Below are 17,742 nucleotides of genomic sequence, written 5' to 3'. Positions count from 1 at the left end.
GTGACGTGACCCTCTCTTTCCGGTCCGCCGGATTATGAATGACGGTCGCCGCCGCCGCTTCCTTGAAGCGCTCTGCGTTCTTTCTCTCGTGGCCTCGTTGGCAGCGAGTGGTCAGCAGACGAAGACTCCCTGAAGTGGCCTCGGGAAACTCGGCTCGGGCGGGGCTGGAATGCGCTGGCGGCCCCTGTCGCCTACCCACTCACGCACCCTCCCTGCCTGGCCGCGCCTCTGCGACCAGGTAAGGAGGGCGCAGTCCCCGTGACCCCGAAAAACCGCCTCTTAGCATAGGGGGAAACAGGATGCACCATGCGGGCAAGGGTGGGAAGGCTCCCGTCCCCTTCCCAGTTTTTCCAAGATCAGTGGCCGTGGCTTTCTCTGACAGTGGAATGGAGCAGCTTCCAGCTGCAGCAATCTAAGGGGTCGTTTGCCACGTGCTGCTAGGTTTGTGTGTGGACTTCGCTGATGGCTCAGACGGTAAAGCGTCTGCCTACAATGCGGGAGACCTGGGTTCAACTCCTGGGTCGGGAAGATCTCCTAGAGAAGGAAATGGCAACCCACTCCATTATTCTTGCCTGGAAAATCCCATGGATGGAGCCTGGTGGGCTACAGTGCATGGGGTCACAAAGAGTCGGACACGATTGAGTGACTTAACGTACTCAATCAAGTTTGTGTAGATTTCTTGGATCGTCTTGAACTTTTTTTTTTTTTGAAACTTAGTTTTCTCTCCCAGCCCTACCTCGTTGGAGAAAGCAGTTGTCTGTGAATATTAGCAAACTGTTGTTCCAATGAACTTGCTTCATTTGGGGCCATTTGCTTCTATTGCATCATCAAAGCTGTGTTTCACTTTGGTTTAGGATTAGGTGACTTGGTTTTTTTTCTTCATTCTTAATGTCATGATCCTATCTTGGATATCAAGAAAATGCCAACACTTAATAATACATCTTGGCAAAAGTATTGCTAGAGGAGATCGAGTACTTTTTTCCTAAGCTTATCTAGAAACAGTGTTTAAAAGGGAACATGCAAAAGCAGGCAACAACTAGTAGTATGACAATTTAAACTTTAACCATGGTCATTTAAATAATGTGGAATAAAATCTTTGTTATAAATACCACCGAGTAATTTGCTGTCATATTGAGTAAATCAAACATCAAGCTATGTGACTTTTTTTTAACTCCCTGGTGAGTAGTATTTGTAGTTGTTCAGTTTCTAAGTCGTGTTACACTCTTTGCAACTCCCACGGACTGCAGCACACCAGGCTTCCCTGTCCTTCACTATCTCCTGGAGTTTGCTCAGATTTACGTCCTTTGAGACAGTGATGCTATCTAACCATGTCATGCTCTGCCACCCCCTTCTCCGTTGCCTTCAGTGTTTCCCAGCATCAGGGTCTTTTCCAGTGAGTCAGCTCTTCACATCAGGTGGCCTAAGTATTGGAGTTTCAACTTTAGCCTCAGTCCTTTCAATGAATATTCAGGGTTGATTTTCCTTAGGATTGACTGGTTTGATCTTGCAGTCCAAGCGACTCTCAAGAGTCTTTTCAAGCACCACAGTTCAAAAGTATCAATTCTTCAGCTCTCAGTCTTTGTTATGGGTCCAACTCTCAAATTCATACATGACAACTGGAAAAAATGCTAGCTTTGACTATATGGACCTTTGTCAGCCAAGTTATGTCTCTGCTTTTTAATATGCTGTTTAGGTTTGTCACAGCTTTCTGTCCAAGTGTCTTTTAATTTCATGGCCGCAGTCACCATCTGCAGTGACTTTGGAACCCACAAAAATAAAATCTGTCATTGCTTTCTCTTTTTCCCCTTCTATTTACTATGAAGGGATGGGACCCAATGCCACGATCTTTTTTTTTGAATGTTGAGCTTTAAGCCAGCTTTGTCACTGTCCTCTTTCACCCTCGTCAAGAGGCTCTTTAGTTCCTCTTTGCTTTCTGCCATTAGAGCGATATCATCTGCATATCTGAGGTTGTTGATATTTCTCTTGGCAATCTTGATTCCAGCTTGTGAGTCATCCAGCCTGGCACTATATGCAGAGTACTCTGCATATAAGTTAAATAAGCAGGGTGACAATATACAGCCTTGATATACTTCTTTCCCAATTTTGAATCAGTCTGTTGTTTCCATGTCTGGTTCTAACTGTTGCTTCTTGACCTGCATAGAGGTTCCTCAGGAGGCAGATAAGGTGATTTGGTATTCCCATCTCTTTAAGAATTTTCCAGTTTATTGTGGTTCACACAGTCAAAGGCTTTAACATAGTCAGTGAAGCTGAAGTAGGTATTTTTCTGGAATTCCCTTTCTTTCTCTATGATCCAGTGAATGTTGGCAATTTGATCTCTGGTTCTTCTGCCTTTTTAAAATCCAGCTTGAATATCTGTAAGTTCTCAGATCACATACTGCTAAAGCTTAACTTGAAGGATTTTAGGCATAACTTACTAGCATGTGAAATGAGCACAATTGTATGGCAGTGTGAACATTCTTTGTCATTGCCCTTCTTGGGGATTGGAATGAAAATGGACCTTTTCCAGTCCTATGACCACTTCTGAGTTTTCCAAATTTGCTAACATGTTGAGTGCAGCAGTTTAACAGCATCATCTTTTAGGATTTGAAATAGCTCACCTATTCCATGACCTCCACTAGCTTTGTTGGTAGTATTGCATCCTAAGGTCCACTTGACTTCATATTCCAGGATGTCTGGTTCTAGATGAGTGACCACACCATTGTGGTTATCTGGGTCATTAAAACCTCTTTTTGTATAGTTCTGTGTATTCTTGCCACCTCTTCTTAATCTCTTCTGCTTTTGTTAGGTCCTTACTGCTGAAAGGATTGCCTTAAGCATATCTCATTATTCCACATTGTGTTTTCTTTAAGATTTTTTTAATGTGGACCAATTTCATAGTGTTTATTGAATTTGTTATAATATTACTTCTGCTTTATGTTTTGGTTTTTTGGCCATGAGGCATGTGAGCTCTTTGCTCCCTGATCAGGGATAGAACCTGTACCCTCTGCATTGGAAGGTGAAGTTTTAACTGCTGGACTGCCAGAGAAGTCCTGGAAACTATGTTTGAGTTATACCTGAAGGCAATATTTTAAGAGGTCTAACTTCAGAAATAAATCTGGAAAAATCAATGAGATTTGAAAATTATTTTATCAATTCCTTTATTGTTTTACACTTCTGTTATATGTTTGTCTGCTTTAAACAAAGCTCAAACTTGAACTTTTGTAGTAGAGGCTCCATCAGGGGTTTTGGAGGGGTTGTTTTTGTTTGTTTATCTGAACATGTGTTTGTAACTTTTCTATCACCTGTGATTTGAAATAAGAATAAATGCTGACTATCCAATTGATCTTTCTAACCAACAATTTAGCAGACTTTGAAACTGAACAAATTCTGAAGCTAGTCAACTAAAACATCTCTAGTATACACAATTCCTTAGCACATGTTGTTTTTATCTTCAAGTTTTTTAGCTAGCCTACTGAATTCTGTTATGACTAGTGCTTGCAAAGCAAGGATTTATACCATTCAGTTCATGATGAGCACAGATATTAGTTACTGTGGGGATTCAGTAATTTTATTTCAGGTTTGCTGATGTTTCTAACAGGTTAGCATTTCATGCTGTGGCTCCTTGTTAATTGTGAGGTCAAGCTTATCTGCAAGCATTATGATTCTATGGCAACAGATGATTCCCTGATTCTATGGAGAGAAGATGCCACAGTTCCCTTATGGCTAAGGTTGTAGTAGGCTTTCTTATTTTTAAATAGTTTTTCCCCACTTCTTGCCTGGATAAGAAAACAGCTAATTTTAATCATAGGATTTTGTCCTCTAGGACTTAGTGATATGTGTCTCGATGTTTCACAACGTAGTGAGCACTGAATAGCTCGGTTTTTTCTTTCTTTTTTGACCTTTAATATCTAAGGTAATAAGCTGCTATTTAACTCTGTAGAGGCAGGCTTTTCTTTCCTTTTTTTTTTTTTAAATCTATATTATTGAAAGAAAACAATGAGCTATTTGCAACCAAATACTGTTATTTTGGGGATTTCCCTGGTTGTCCAGTAGTAAAGACTCCCTGCTTCCAGTGCAGGGGGTGTGGGTTCAGTGCCTGGTTGGGGAACAAAGATCACACCTGCCACATGGCATGAAAAAAAAAAAAAAAACCCACCTTGTTATTTTTATGTATAAAATACAAGCTAGGTTCTAATACTCATAATGTTGAACGTTTTGATGTAGTGGGGAATTCAAATGAGCTTAAATTTAAACTTGAATCTTTAAGAAGAGTAAGTTTGTCATTTTTTTATGCTTATAAATTGCTTTAAACTATTCGATATAAGCAGTTAATATTCTAGTGAACTTAAGATATCCCATTTATACTCTGGAATTTTGTGACTCCCTGGTTTTCAGCCTTAAATAACAGATTTTTTTTTTTCAATGTTTGGTTTCAATCTTTTCTGTTTTTAAAAAATCTTTTTATTTTATATTGGAGTATAGTTGGTTAATAGAGAAAATCTTTTCAACTCAACACAAAATCTCTTATTTTTATTGAGAAGTTTGGAAATATAAAGCATACTTGAAGACTTGCCCATCAAACTTGGTGTTTTTTGACAGTATCAATGCATAAGGAATTTGGGGATAAATTACAAGTAGATAACAATAGTATTTATTTAGAGGATTACTAATGTGATAGATGATGTTAGTTCTCACAACATCCTATATGGTAAATATTGTCATTATTATTATCTCTTTTTATGAATGAGAAAACTAAGGCACAGAAAAAATTTATATTACTAGATACTAAGTATCAGAACCAAGATTTAAACCCAATCAGTCTGTACCAGAGTCTAGACTCTTATTCATTACTCAGTGTATGAATATTCTACTTGTTAAGTAAATATATAGAATCTCATTAGGTTCCTAATTCTCTTGCCTAAATATCAGTAGACATAAAAATGTTTATGCTATATTTACAAGTTTGAGTGGATTCTAGTTATACTTTTTCCGACTCAGCTCATGGTGGTGTGTTTCTTCATTTTAATTTATACCTGCTGCTGCTACTGCTAAGTCGCTTCAGTCGTGTCCGACTCTGTGCGACCCCATAGACAGCAGCCTACCAGGCTTCCCGTCCCTGGGATTCTCCAGGCAAGAACACTGGAGTGGGTTGCCATTGCCTTCTCCAATGCATGAAAGTGAAAAGTGAAAGTGAAGTCGCTCAGTCGTGTCCGACTCTTAGCGACCCCATGGACTGCAGCCTACCAGGCTCTTCCATCCACGGGATTTTCCAGGCAAGAGTACTGGAGTGGGGTGCCATTGCCATCTCCAAATTTATACCTAGTTTGCTCTTAAAATAGATTTATTTGGAAGAGAAAGAATGGTGTCAAGAAGAATGAAGCTTATGTGTACCAAGACTAATGTTCTCAAAAATACTGTCTTTACAGGGATTAGTGACAATCATTTATGTACATTTATTCATTTATTCATTTGAACTAAAATTTGAGTACTGTTTACCATTGGAGACGTGCAGTAATAAGTGCTGTAAAGAAAAAGAAAGCAGGATAAGGGGCTAAGAAGTGTTAGGAGTGCTTTTTCAATTCAGGTAGTCAGGAGAGACTGCTCTGAGTTAATATTCAGAGACCACAGTGAAATAAAGGAGCAAGCCATGTGAATATCTTGAAGAAGAATATTCTAGGCAGAAGGAATCGCAAGCACCCAAATTCTCAAGTGTGGGAGCACTGCTGGCATTGCACCAGAACAGCAAGGAGAATTGGCTTGAGGGAAGTGAACAAGAGGGAGATCAGGTCAGAAAAGAAGGACAGCCAGGGTCACATCAGACCCAGAGACCATGATAGGAAATTTGAATTTTATCAAGTGTGCTGGGGAGCCATTGAATGGTTGTGAGCAGAGACATGGTCTGATTTATGTTTTTAAAGGATCACCTTGACTCGAGTTGGACAATTGACTGTTGTGTAGGAAACAGTTAATGGGCTTTTGCAATAGTCCTTGTAAAAGCTAGTGATGACTTAGATTAAGGTGATATAACCTACCCTACCAATATCACCTTAATCTAAGTCATCACTAGCTCTTTCAAGGACTACTGCAAAAGTCCATTAACTGTTTCCTACACAACAGCCAATTCTCCAGCTCGAGTCAAGGTGATCTATTCGGAGAAGGCCCATAATTAATGCACCTCTAGACTTTATTTGAAGAAGGCAATGGCACCCTACTCCAGTACTCTTGCCTGGAAAATCCCATGGACAGAGGAGCCTGGTGGGCTGCAGTCCATGGGTTGCTGAGGGTCGGACACGACTGAGCGACTTCACTTTCACTTTTCACTTTCATGCATTGGAGAAGGCAATGGCAACCCACTCCAGTGTTCTTGCCTGGAGAATCCCAGGGATGGTGGAGCCTGGTGGGCTGCTGTCTATGGGGTCACACAGAGTCGGACACGACTGAAGCGACTTAGCAGCAACAGCAAAAAGTTAGTATTACCATGTATTTCAAAGGCATAAATAGTAAAGTAAGAGAAAAAAAGGAATTGAGTGACACTTCAGAATTATGGGCCCAAGTATCTGGGTAAATGGTGTTGCTATTTTATCAAGAAGGAGATTATTTGAGGAAAGAGGAACAGGTTTGGAAAAGTGTCCTAGTGAAGATATCAAGTAGGCTACAGGAGTCTAAAGTTCAGGGGAAAGGTTGCGGCAGAGATAAATATCAGAGTCATCAGTACTATTTAAACCTGTAGCACTGTGAATCACCTTGGACAGTGTTGTCATAGTATAAGTTGTAGCTCATGGATCTTGGAATCAATTTAGTGAGCACTAACCAACATTAAAAACAAACAAACAAAAAACAACCCTGGAAAAAAAAGAAGAAAAGATAAACTGTTTGTTATATCTCCTATGGTAGAGTAGTTTTTTGTGAGTCTTTTGTTTCAGTTTTATTCTGTGTATAATGACCTTCATTATAACGTTTATTTCTTATTGTATGGCATGATCAAAAGTGTGAAAGCCGGTAATCAAAGGTGTGAGTTTAAGTTGAGAATAGGGCAAGGTGCTAAGCTACAGGTCACTAAGAGGTCTGAGGAGGATCCAATAAAACTTAAGAAGGAATGATCAAAAAACTTAATCCAGTGCTGAGAATTGTCAGATACTCTGTCTTTAGCATGGAGGTTTTTATCAAGAGTGTACATGCTCAGTCACTCAGTGTCTCTGACTCTTTGCGACCCCATGGACCGTAGCCCGCCAGGCTCCACTGTCCATGACTCGTCCCAGGCAAGAATACTGAAGTAGCTTACCATTTCCTTCTCTAGGGGTTCTTCCAGACCCAGAGATGGAACCCGCATTTCCTGCGGCACCTGGACGGGCAGGTGGATTCTTTACTTCTGAGCCACCTGAGAAATTTGCTAAGAATAACATAGTTTCTGATGATTTTCACTGTGGTGAAATTGTGGCTGTGATGAAATTGCAATATGGTTCTACTTATGAAGTTTATAAAGTAGTGCTATTTATGTTAGAAAAATACCCATTCCTTAATGTTTTCCCATAAGATCCCTTTATAGATTCAAATAATGCTTTTGGATTGAAGTACAGTTCTTATTCATGTAGTGGAAGTAAAATGTACTTTAAGGATTATGAGGGCTGAAGTAATGCATAAAATTCCAGGTGCTTATTAAGCACATATTTGGTAGGCAATAAAATGTACATAATATTATTTAGAATTGCATTCTTTGTTCCTTTAACATTTATTAAGCTCTTATCAAAAACCAGCCACAGTAATAATTTCTTACTTAAAAAATACAGTCAATTGGTTAATATTTTTGTTGCAGTTATGTACTTTTGGACTTTATTATGTAATAAATAGGGCTTTCCAGGACATTAGTGGTAAAGAACCACCTGCCAATGCAAGAGACATAAGAGAGGCAGGTTCGATCCCTAGGTTGGGAAGATCCCCAGAGGAGGGTATGGCAGCCCACTCTAATATCCTTGCCTGGAGAATCCCATGAACAAGGGAACCTGGTGGGCTATAATCCATAGGGTGGCAAAGAGTTGGACATGACTGAAGCAACTTAGCATGCGCACACACATGGAATATGTAACTTATCTATTTATCTGTTATGTGTAGTTGCCATAGATCCAGACTTGAATTTCGAGCACAGAAATTTTAAACTTTTTTTCTAGCTTCCAGAGAAGTATGCTTATGTTCAATATTTACAGTGTTTTTTTCTTTCTTTATATACATATGCACCGAGTAAACTATTGATAATAAAATGGCTTCAAATAAGAAAATCACTATAAAACGCATTTCCCCTTTCATGTATGAAATGTTTCACTTTATCAGCACCATGATACATTGATTATGATAAATGAATAAAAATGTTAAATTCCTGAAATATTAAACCTATGACTACATTTGTTTAAAAATATCTTTGAAAATTGCCAATTAATGAAACCAAGGCTTAAATATTTACTTTTTACCTGTTTTTGTGCTTCCCAGGTGACTCAGTGGTAAAGATTGCTCCTGTCAATGCAGGAGGCCTGGGTTCAGTCCCTGGGTTGGGACGATCCCCTGGAGAAGGGAATGGCAACCCACTCCAGTATTCTTGCCTGGGAAATTTTGTGGACAGAGGAGCCCAACGGGCTACTGTCCATGCGTTCGCAAAAGAGTTGGACATGACTTAGTGACTAAACCACAACCTGTTTTTATTCCCTCTGCAACATTCCCAAGCAAGGGAGGAGATGCACACTCCCTCAGCTCTGTTCAGGCATCTCAAGCCTGTGGTTTTATCTTCCGCTTTCTCGCTCCCTCTAAGTGCAGTGTGGCACCTGTCAAAGCTGAGAAAGAGCAGATGACAGCACTTCCGTGCTAGGCAGAAATGTAATCTGGAGTAACAAGATCTGTACCCCAGCTCCATGCCTTGGAGACCCCAAGGATGATTCTACAGTACCTACCTTTTAAAAGCTCATGACATAAAACTGGTAAGATGAGGAATTCTCTAAGTAGAAATGAAGAAGAAAATAGGTTTATTTTACTGTATTGCAAACTTTAAACAAAAAATGTGTTCTACTTTCTTGAAAAATTAGACATGGTACATGCCAAAAACAGATATCAAAATTTTACAGGTTTGCTAATACTTATTTTAGAAATTATAGTAAAATTTAATGTGGAGAAATTGCCCAGGGAGAGTGATTGGTTTTTTAAACCCCAAGATCATTAAGTAATATTTTTAGTCATCAAGGGGGGGGAAATACCAATATTTATATTTTAAAAAGTTAATTATGTTGAGTCAACAGTACTTTGCATTTTCTCTTAGGCATCTCATTAATTATTAGTTATCTCCAGGGACAGATTATTGCTATTCTCTTTTGTTGACATTTAGCATTTATTAAGTGCTCACAGCAAAAAAAAAAGTATGAAATGTGTAAAAGTTAATTCTGGGACTTACGTGCCTCAGTTCAGTTCAGTTGCTCAGTCATGTGCGACTCTTTGCAACCCCATGGACTGCAACACACTAGGCCTCCCTGTCCATCACCAACTCCCGGAGTTTACCCAAACTCATGTCCATTGAGTCAATGATGCCATCCAACCATCTCATCCTCTGTTGTCCACTTCTCCTCCCGTCTTCACTCTTTCCCAGCATCAGGGTCTTTTCAAATGACTCAGCTCTTCCAATCAGCTGGCCAAAGTATTGGAGTTTGAGCTTCAATAGTCCTTCCAATGAACACCCAGGACTGATCTCCTTTAGGATGGACTAGTTGGATCCCCTAGCAGCCCAAAGGACTCTCAAGAGTCTTCTCCAAGCTCACAGTTCAAAAGCACCAATCCTTCGGTGCTCAACTTTCTTTATAATCCAACTCTCACATCCGTACATGACTACTGGAAAAACCATATCCTTGACTAGACGGACCTTTGTTGACAAACTAATGTCTCGGCTTTTTAATATGCTGTCTAGGTTGGTCATCCCACTCCAGTACTCAACCCACTCCAGTGTTCTTGCCTGGAGAATCCCAGGGACAGGGGAGCCTTGTGGGCTTCCATCTGTGGGGTCGCACAGAGTCGGGCATGACTGAAGCGACTTAGCAGCAGCAGCAGCAGGTTGGCCATAACTTTCCTTCCAAGGAGTAAGCGTCTTTTAATTTCATGGCTGCAGTCACCATCTGCAGTGATTTTGGAGCCCAAAAAAATAAAGTCTGTCACTGTTTCCATTGTTTCCCCATCTACTTGCCATGAAGTGATGGAACCGGATACCATGATCTTAGTTTTCTGAATGTTGAGCTTTAAGCCAACTTTTTCACTCTCCTCTTTCACTTTCATCAAGAGGCTCTTTAGTTCTTCTTCACTTTCTGCCATAAGGGTGGTGTCATCTGCATATCTGAGGTTATTGATATTTCTCCCAGTAATCTTGATTCCAGCTTATGCTTCCTCCAGCCCAGCGTTTCTGATGATGTATTCTGTATATAAGTTAAATAAGCAGGGTGAAAATATACAGCCTTGATGTACTCCTTTTCCTATTTGGAACCAGTCTGTTGTTCCATGTCCAGTTCTAACTGTTGCTTCCTGACCTGCATATAGGTTTCTCAAGAGGCAGGTCAGGTGGTCTGGTATTCCCATCTCTTTCAGAATTTTCCACAGTTCATTGTGAGCCATACAGTCAGAGGCTTTGGCATAGTCAGTAAAGCAGAAATAGACGTTTTTCTGGAACTCTCTTGCTTTTTCAATGATCCAACGGATGTTGGCAATTTGATCTGTGGTTCCTCTGCCTTTTCTAAAATCAGGTTGAACATCTGGAAGTTCACAGCCTCAGGAAGTGGTGATATATATGTACTCTAATTTTTTAATATTAACATTTCAGCATATCCTGAATCAAAAGCTGTAAAATAGCATGATGTTGTTTTTAGTCTTCTGTTTTGTGTGTCTTTTTTAAGTGTTGACAGGACTGGTTTCTGCTAATTCCATGAGGAAATTGATTATGTTTTCTTTCCAATCTGCTCCTTAGGAAGGCACTTAGGGACCTTCTTTATAGTATGGCTGAGTCCCTTCACTGTTCCCCTGAAACTCTTTGTCACAATTTTGTTGATCAGCTATACCTCAAAACAAAATAAAAAGTTTAAAAAAAATTTTAAAAAGGAAGGTAGGATATGACAAATGTGACATATATGCACAATAAAACTGTTATTTGCTATTTAAAAAAGTAATCTTCTTTATAGTGTCAACAAAAGGAGTTAAGAAGATTGGTAAATTAATCAGCAAAATATATAGAGGGGCAAACTATATCTATGTAGTTTAGGTATAGAAATAGCAACCCACTATCTCCAAAGAGACTATCAATTTTCTACAAAAGGTTGGTTTCTTTTGCCTGTGAGCTTTAACAAATGCCCTTTAATGCTTTCTTTTAAAATCAGCTCTAGATGAAGAGAAAAGAAAAAAATCCAAAAGGTAATTAAGTTAGCTCAGGAAGAAAATAGTTTCCTTCGGCTAAAAAGTTGTTGCTTTTAAATTGCATGAAATAATTTTCTCCTAGATAATCTTAAGTAACAAGACATGGTGCAGGTCTGTTACGTTTTAATAAAAGAAATATAAACACTAGTGATTGTTTGCATTACCAAGAAGTTTTCCAAGACAGTAATGTTACTGTGTATATCTTTACTAACTATATCTTTGTTATAATGAATTATTAGCTCTTTAATAAAGTTGAGGACCAAGATTAATGAGTACTTGATTGTTTTGCTTTTAATTACAAAAAAAAAAACTAAGGAACTTACAATGTAAAGAAAATTTAGTTGATTTTAATACCCTAAATTTTGGGGTACACTAATATTTCAAATATACTTAAAGAGTTGCATGTGTACTTTTTAAAGGCTTTTAAAATATTTTTTTAATTTAAAATATTTTTTCTTTAATATACCAGTTAGTATGTGGCTAATGCTTTTAAAGGGTGCCATCTAGTGTCAGTTTGGGAATTTTGATTTATGGATTTGAACATGGGGAATTTTAGACCCAGAAATTGTAGAATTCAAGCAAAAAGTCATAACTGACCAAAGTCTTAAGGATTATGACTTGAAAACACCCGTCAATAATTTGACCACAAGATTGTGTATGTTTTCATCTTTAAAATAATGAACATGTCTATTCATCTATGCATTCACTCAGTGCTTTTTGATTATACATACATACATATATATATATATAATGTCAGACCTTGTTTTAGATATTACAGTGAATACAATGAAATTTATAATCTCGTGGAACATGCTATTGGAGGAAGACAAGAATAGATATATAATATGTTGCAATAGTGATAAATGCTAGGTATTCTTGATTATTTCTTGTGTCCTATTCTGTTCATCTTTTATTCTCACCTGTAGTGAGACCGACAAGTACTTGACTGGGAGGGCTATATTGCAAAGCACCTGAGGTATGCTCATTTTAAAGGAGCTGTGTATAAAATCCCCTTGCGTGCATGCGTGCTAGGTCACTTCAGTCATGTTCAACTCTGTGCAACCCCAAGGACTCTGGCCCACCAGGCTCCTCTGTCCATGGGATTTCCCAGACAAGAATATTGGAGCGGGTAGCCATTTCCTCCTCCAGGGCATCTTCCCAACCCAGGGAGCGAACACGCAACTTTTACGTCTCCTGCATTGTCAGGTGGGTTCTTTACCACTAGCAGCACTTGGGAAGTCCTAAAATCCTCTTAAGACTAGTTAATTGCACAATGTGGGCCTCATTCTTTTGGAAGCCATTTATTCATGCCAAGAACAAATTTTTGTAGAATCATATCGATCTCAAATCCTTGCTGATTTCTAGAAAAAGTTTTAAAGTGTTCATCTTTTATGTTAGCTTTGCAACGACTATATCCTAAGACCTAAAACCACTTCAATTTATGCTTCAGGTAACCCAATGAAAGAAGAAAATGAAAGGCATTAAGAAAAGCCTTACAGAAGAATATCTGTACTTGGACTTTTCTCACCAAAAAGAAGGGTGCATCTTTCCTCTTCATACATCTGTAACTTTATTTTTGTTATCATACTGTGACTGCACAGTCTTTAAAGTTTTCTTAGTCCTCCCTGGAGAAAGCACAGGTATTTCACTACTTAAAAATGTACCATCTGAGGGTGTTGAAATACAGATTATTTCAAGGCAAGAGCTTCCACCAATAGTCCAGAGTTGCTGTTTACCTGCAGTAGTAGAAAGACCAGACAATTTCTGTAGAGCAGGACTTGCTGTTGTTCTGAGACACATAATCCAGAAGTCATATGAAACAGACCCCTCAAAGAAGGAAATTTTGGAACTTCTGGGTTTTAAGAAGACTTGCTTGAAAGCTTGTGCTGAAGTAAGTAGAATGCCTCTTTTCTGTTATTTAAAGCCATAAGTAATCATTGCAGGCAGACTCTTTGTCTTCTGAACCACAGGGGAAGGCCATAAGTGATAACACATTCACTTGAATATTCATTTAACTCTCTGTTGGAAAATAAAGTTTAATTTACTGAAAAAAAAAAAAAAAAAACAGTAACCAATAAAAGAGTTACAGTAGCCTTTCATGTGTACCAGTATTTCAGTGCAGTATTAGAAAATAAGAAGTAAAGCTTTAATTTATGAGATTTAGAGACATTATTTTTAGGAAAAGATTTTTTTTAACCTTTTATTTTAATTATGTTGAGGATTAAAGGAGCTCAAGTAGCAATGTTTCAGAAACCCAGCTTTTTTAGGGAGAGTATACTTTAGAGGCTTTGGGACGTGAGGATTTACTCAGTAAGAGGATATAAGAGAATAGCATATATTTCCAGATACAGGAGTGCTAAACCTACATTGTTTAATGTTATCACTTCTGAAGTGCTGTGATAATGTCTCTTGGTAGAGCATAAAGTCTAGCCTAGGAATGGTTTAGCTCAAGACTTTAATTCTCTAAACCAGTCTTGTTTTCCAATATGAAGTTATTTTTCTTCAAGTTCGGTTGAAAGTAAAGAATCGTTTCATTTCTTGTTTTGTTTTGTAGGTTAGTCAATGGACCAGGCTATGTGAACTTACTGTCCCTTTAGCTGTTGAGAATTTTCTCAAAGAATCTTTTGATCAACCTCCGACCATTCCTGCTGCAATACTAGAGCTTGAGAAAAAGCTTAGTGAACCCGTTAGAGTGCATAATGATGACAAACTCCGGCGGCAGAAGCTAAAGCAACAGAAGGCTGCTGGGGTTGGACCTTCCCTTGCTAAGGAAAAAACGAAGAGCAAGGGTCATAGGCAGGAAACATCTGAAGAGGGGGACTCTTCATCTGCAAGCCTGGAACTGAAAGTGGCATTCTCAAAGCTCACAATACACAAGGAACCTGCTTCTGCCAACAGAGAGCCTTCTTACGTCAGAAAAGCAAAAGCCTCTGACCTGCCACCTCTGGATCACGTGTTTGCAGAAGGCCTATACTTCACTTTGGCAGATATTGTGCTCTTGCCCTGTATCCATCATTTTTTGGTAAGGTTTATCAGGAGTCGATACACTGTTGTAGGTTTCAGTCTATAAAGCTTCCCAGGTTTGAATTCCTATTCCATTTCTTATTATGCTTCTGGGTGAGTTATTAATATCTGTCTGCATTTCCTTATCTGTAAAACAGCGATGATAGTAGCGCCCATCTATTTGGATCAGTGTGAGGAACAAATGACAATTTGTGCAAAGTAGGAACAATGCTTAGACATAGTTGCTATCAATAAATGTTAGTAATTAGTATGACTTTTAGCTTTGAGTTGCTAAAATATTAGCATTTGTTATGATTATTAGGGACTTCCCTGGTGGCTCAGCTGGTCAAGAATCTGCCTGAAGTGCAGGAGACCCCAGTTCCATTCCTGCTCGGAGAAGATCCCCTGGCGAAGGATAGGCTACCCATTCCAGTGTTCTTGGGCTTCCTTGGTGGCTCAGATGGTAGAGAATCCACCTGCAATGCAGGAGACTTGGGTTGGATCCCTGGGTCGGGAAGATCTCCTGGAGAAGGGAATGGCAACCCACTCCAGTATTCCTGCCTGGAGAATCCCATGGACAGAGGAGCCTGGCGGGCTACAGTGCACAGGGTCGAAAAGAGTCGGATACAACTGAACAACTAAGCACAGCACACAGTACATGGTTATTAAGCTTAAATTCTCTTGTGATTACCTTCTAATACTAGAGGTTCCACTATTAAAATACTGAAGTCTCTGGTCAACTATATTTTATAATTGAGTAGTCACTTCAAATGGCTTGCTTCCCAGGTGGCTCAGTGATAAAGAATTCCTTGCAATGCCAGAGATGTGGGTTTGATTCCTGGGTCAGGAAGATGCCCTGGAGAAGGAAATGGCAACCCACTCCAGTATTCTTACCTGGGAGATCTCATGGACTGAAGAGCCTAGCAGGCTACAGTTCATGGGGTCGCAGAGTTGGACGTGACTTACAACTAAACAGGTCACTTCAAATTCCTTACCACTAGCGCCACCTGGGAAACCACTGATTTCATTATGGTAGACATTGTTAAATCAGAAATGTTGTGCCCACATCTCTCTGTTATGGAACAGAACAGTCAGTCCTATTCAGTACTGTGGAAGATTATAAATGGAAAGTTTCCATGTTTAGTTCAGGTGTGTATATATATATATATATATATATATATATATGCATGCATGCTAAGTCTCCTCAGTTGTGTCTAACTGTTTGCAACCCCATGGATTGTAGCCCTCCTGGTTCCTCTGTCCTTGGGATTCTCCAGGCAAGAATACTGCAGTGGGTTGCCATGCCCTCCTCCAGGGAATCTCCCAAACCGGGGATTGAACGTATGTCTCTTAAGTCTTCTGCATAGGCAGGCAGGTTCTTTACCACTAACTCGGATATTTTTTTTTTTTCCTCCCCTGTCTGTGGGAGGCACAAAGAACAAGGTATAAACAGTATCAAGTGAACCTGAAAAGCTAGAGCTCTTTGTAGCTTTCTTATTGGTTTTCCAGAACTGCATTTTTCCCACTTTGAAGCATTTCACCCTTTCCTTTACTAAGGAATCAGATAATCAGATTTTATTTATTATATATCACCAATACTTCAGGTACATTTACTGACGATGGAGAAAATATTTCTAATGAACAGCTATGTATTTGAACATCTATGTATTTGGAGACCAGTGCTTCACTAATAAGTTAGGTGGCATCAATCAGTTGGTGTTTTATTAAAGAACATTTCTCTCTTCTTTAAAATGGGAGCAAAACAAGATTAGAAACCAAAATAACTTCAGAATTAAAGGATGTAAAAACAAGAGATTTAGGAATTGTTTGGATGTTGATTAGTATTGTAAATGTCACGTGTATTCCTACTGTCCTTGGAGCTGGAGCTGGATGGGGAGACAAACATAGATTTTTTTTTTTTTTCCTAGTCAAATCATTTCTAAATTCTCTTGTCACCATTATTACCAACTTTAGTCATTAAAGCAGTCATTTGGTATATATTATAAAATACTGTTGATATTCATGACTTCTTGGTCTTCTTGGATAACTCTTTGTTTCTAATTTCTTAAAAATTGATTCTTAAGTGGTACAACCATTAATTCATTCACTTGAGAAATTTACTTGAAAGCCTACTGTGTATGTCATGCTCTGTTGTACATGCTAGGAATACAGTGATGAACAAGACAGAAAGAGTCCCAGCCCTTATGGAGTTAGTATTCTAGTAGAAATAGCAGAATAGGAAAGATAGAAACGAACACATAGACAAACAAATAATATACATTTAAATAATGGTGAGTACTACAAAGGAAATAAAACAGGTTGATAGAGAAGACTTGAGTATTTGCTTTCAAATGTAACAAGACATAAAAAATTGGATTCACCTGCATAAAGATGATTTTTAGATCATTATCCAGACATCCATCTTTTACATTTCAGTTCAGTCAGTTCAGTCGCCGAGTAGTGTCCGACTCTTTGCGACCCCATGAATCGCAGCACGCCAGGCCTCCCTGTCCATCACCAACTCCTGGAGTTCACTCAGACTCACGTCCATCGAGTCAGTGATGCCATCCAGCCATTTGATTTTAGCTTAATTTAATACTGTTTACCTGATTAGGATCAACTGAGGTGAAGGTGTTCATAATTGAGAGGATTTTTTTCCCCCTTCAATCAGGTTGGACATCAGCCTGACCACTGCTGTGTAAATCTACCTAATACAACTAAGGAACTCTGTCTCAGTTTAAAATAGTTGAAAACTTGTACACTCAGCCTTTTCTATTACATGTATTCTGTGATTAAATTCTTCTCTTTTGACATTTATATGTAAACTAATTCTCTAAATATTTTCCTTTGTTTGTTTGTATTTTTCCTGGATCATCACATTTTCTTTCAGGAATTAATCTTTCTTTGCCAAAGCTTTGATGTTATTTTTGTTATATTTATTTTCCTCTTATAAGTCATCTTGGGTTATGAAGCAGCCGTTTTAGTTCAGATGGTGGCGATGATGCCAAGCCTTTATACTTGTAGTAACTCACATCGAGGTGATGAAGTAGCAGTCCAAACGATCAGAATCAGGATCAAGATCATGATCAGGAATGAAGGTCAAGTTACTAGGTTTGGATCAGAATCAGAGAACTGCATCTAGGGCCAAAATATTTAGCCATAGAAATGAGATCAAGAATACAAAAGAGCAGTCAATTTTGCTGATTCAAGGTTTGGTATACCAGAGGTCAAAATTAGAAGAGTTAGGGAAAATACCCAGTTTTGCTAAACAAAATGATGGCTTCCTGGTAGCTCAGACAGTAAGGAATCTGCCTG

General features: G+C 38.8%; 1 protein-coding gene across 4 annotated transcripts in view; it reads left to right on the top strand.

The window, feature by feature from the left end:
- The first annotated feature begins 20 nt into the window (after positions 1–20).
- GSTCD (glutathione S-transferase C-terminal domain containing) overlaps positions 21–17,742 on the top strand; it is a 151,579-nt gene continuing 133,857 nt past the window's right edge. For 2 of the 4 annotated variants that reach the window (XM_070372055.1, XM_070372057.1), the window contains exons 1-3: positions 22–238; positions 12,875–13,315; positions 13,979–14,446. In XM_070372055.1, the coding sequence (XP_070228156.1) occupies positions 12,896–13,315; positions 13,979–14,446 (888 nt within the window). In that variant the 5' untranslated portion in view covers positions 22–238; positions 12,875–12,895. Of the gene's footprint in view, positions 239–12,874; positions 13,316–13,978; positions 14,447–17,742 lie in introns of all 4 variants that reach the window. The other 2 variants (XM_070372054.1, XM_070372056.1) reach the window with 2 other exon arrangements.

The sequence above is a fragment of the Bos mutus genome, chromosome 6 (assembly GCF_027580195.1).
Source record: "Bos mutus isolate GX-2022 chromosome 6, NWIPB_WYAK_1.1, whole genome shotgun sequence".
NCBI lineage: Eukaryota > Metazoa > Chordata > Mammalia > Artiodactyla > Bovidae > Bos > Bos mutus.
Note: the sequence above shows the minus strand (reverse complement) of the source record. Positions and strands in the feature narration are given on the sequence as shown.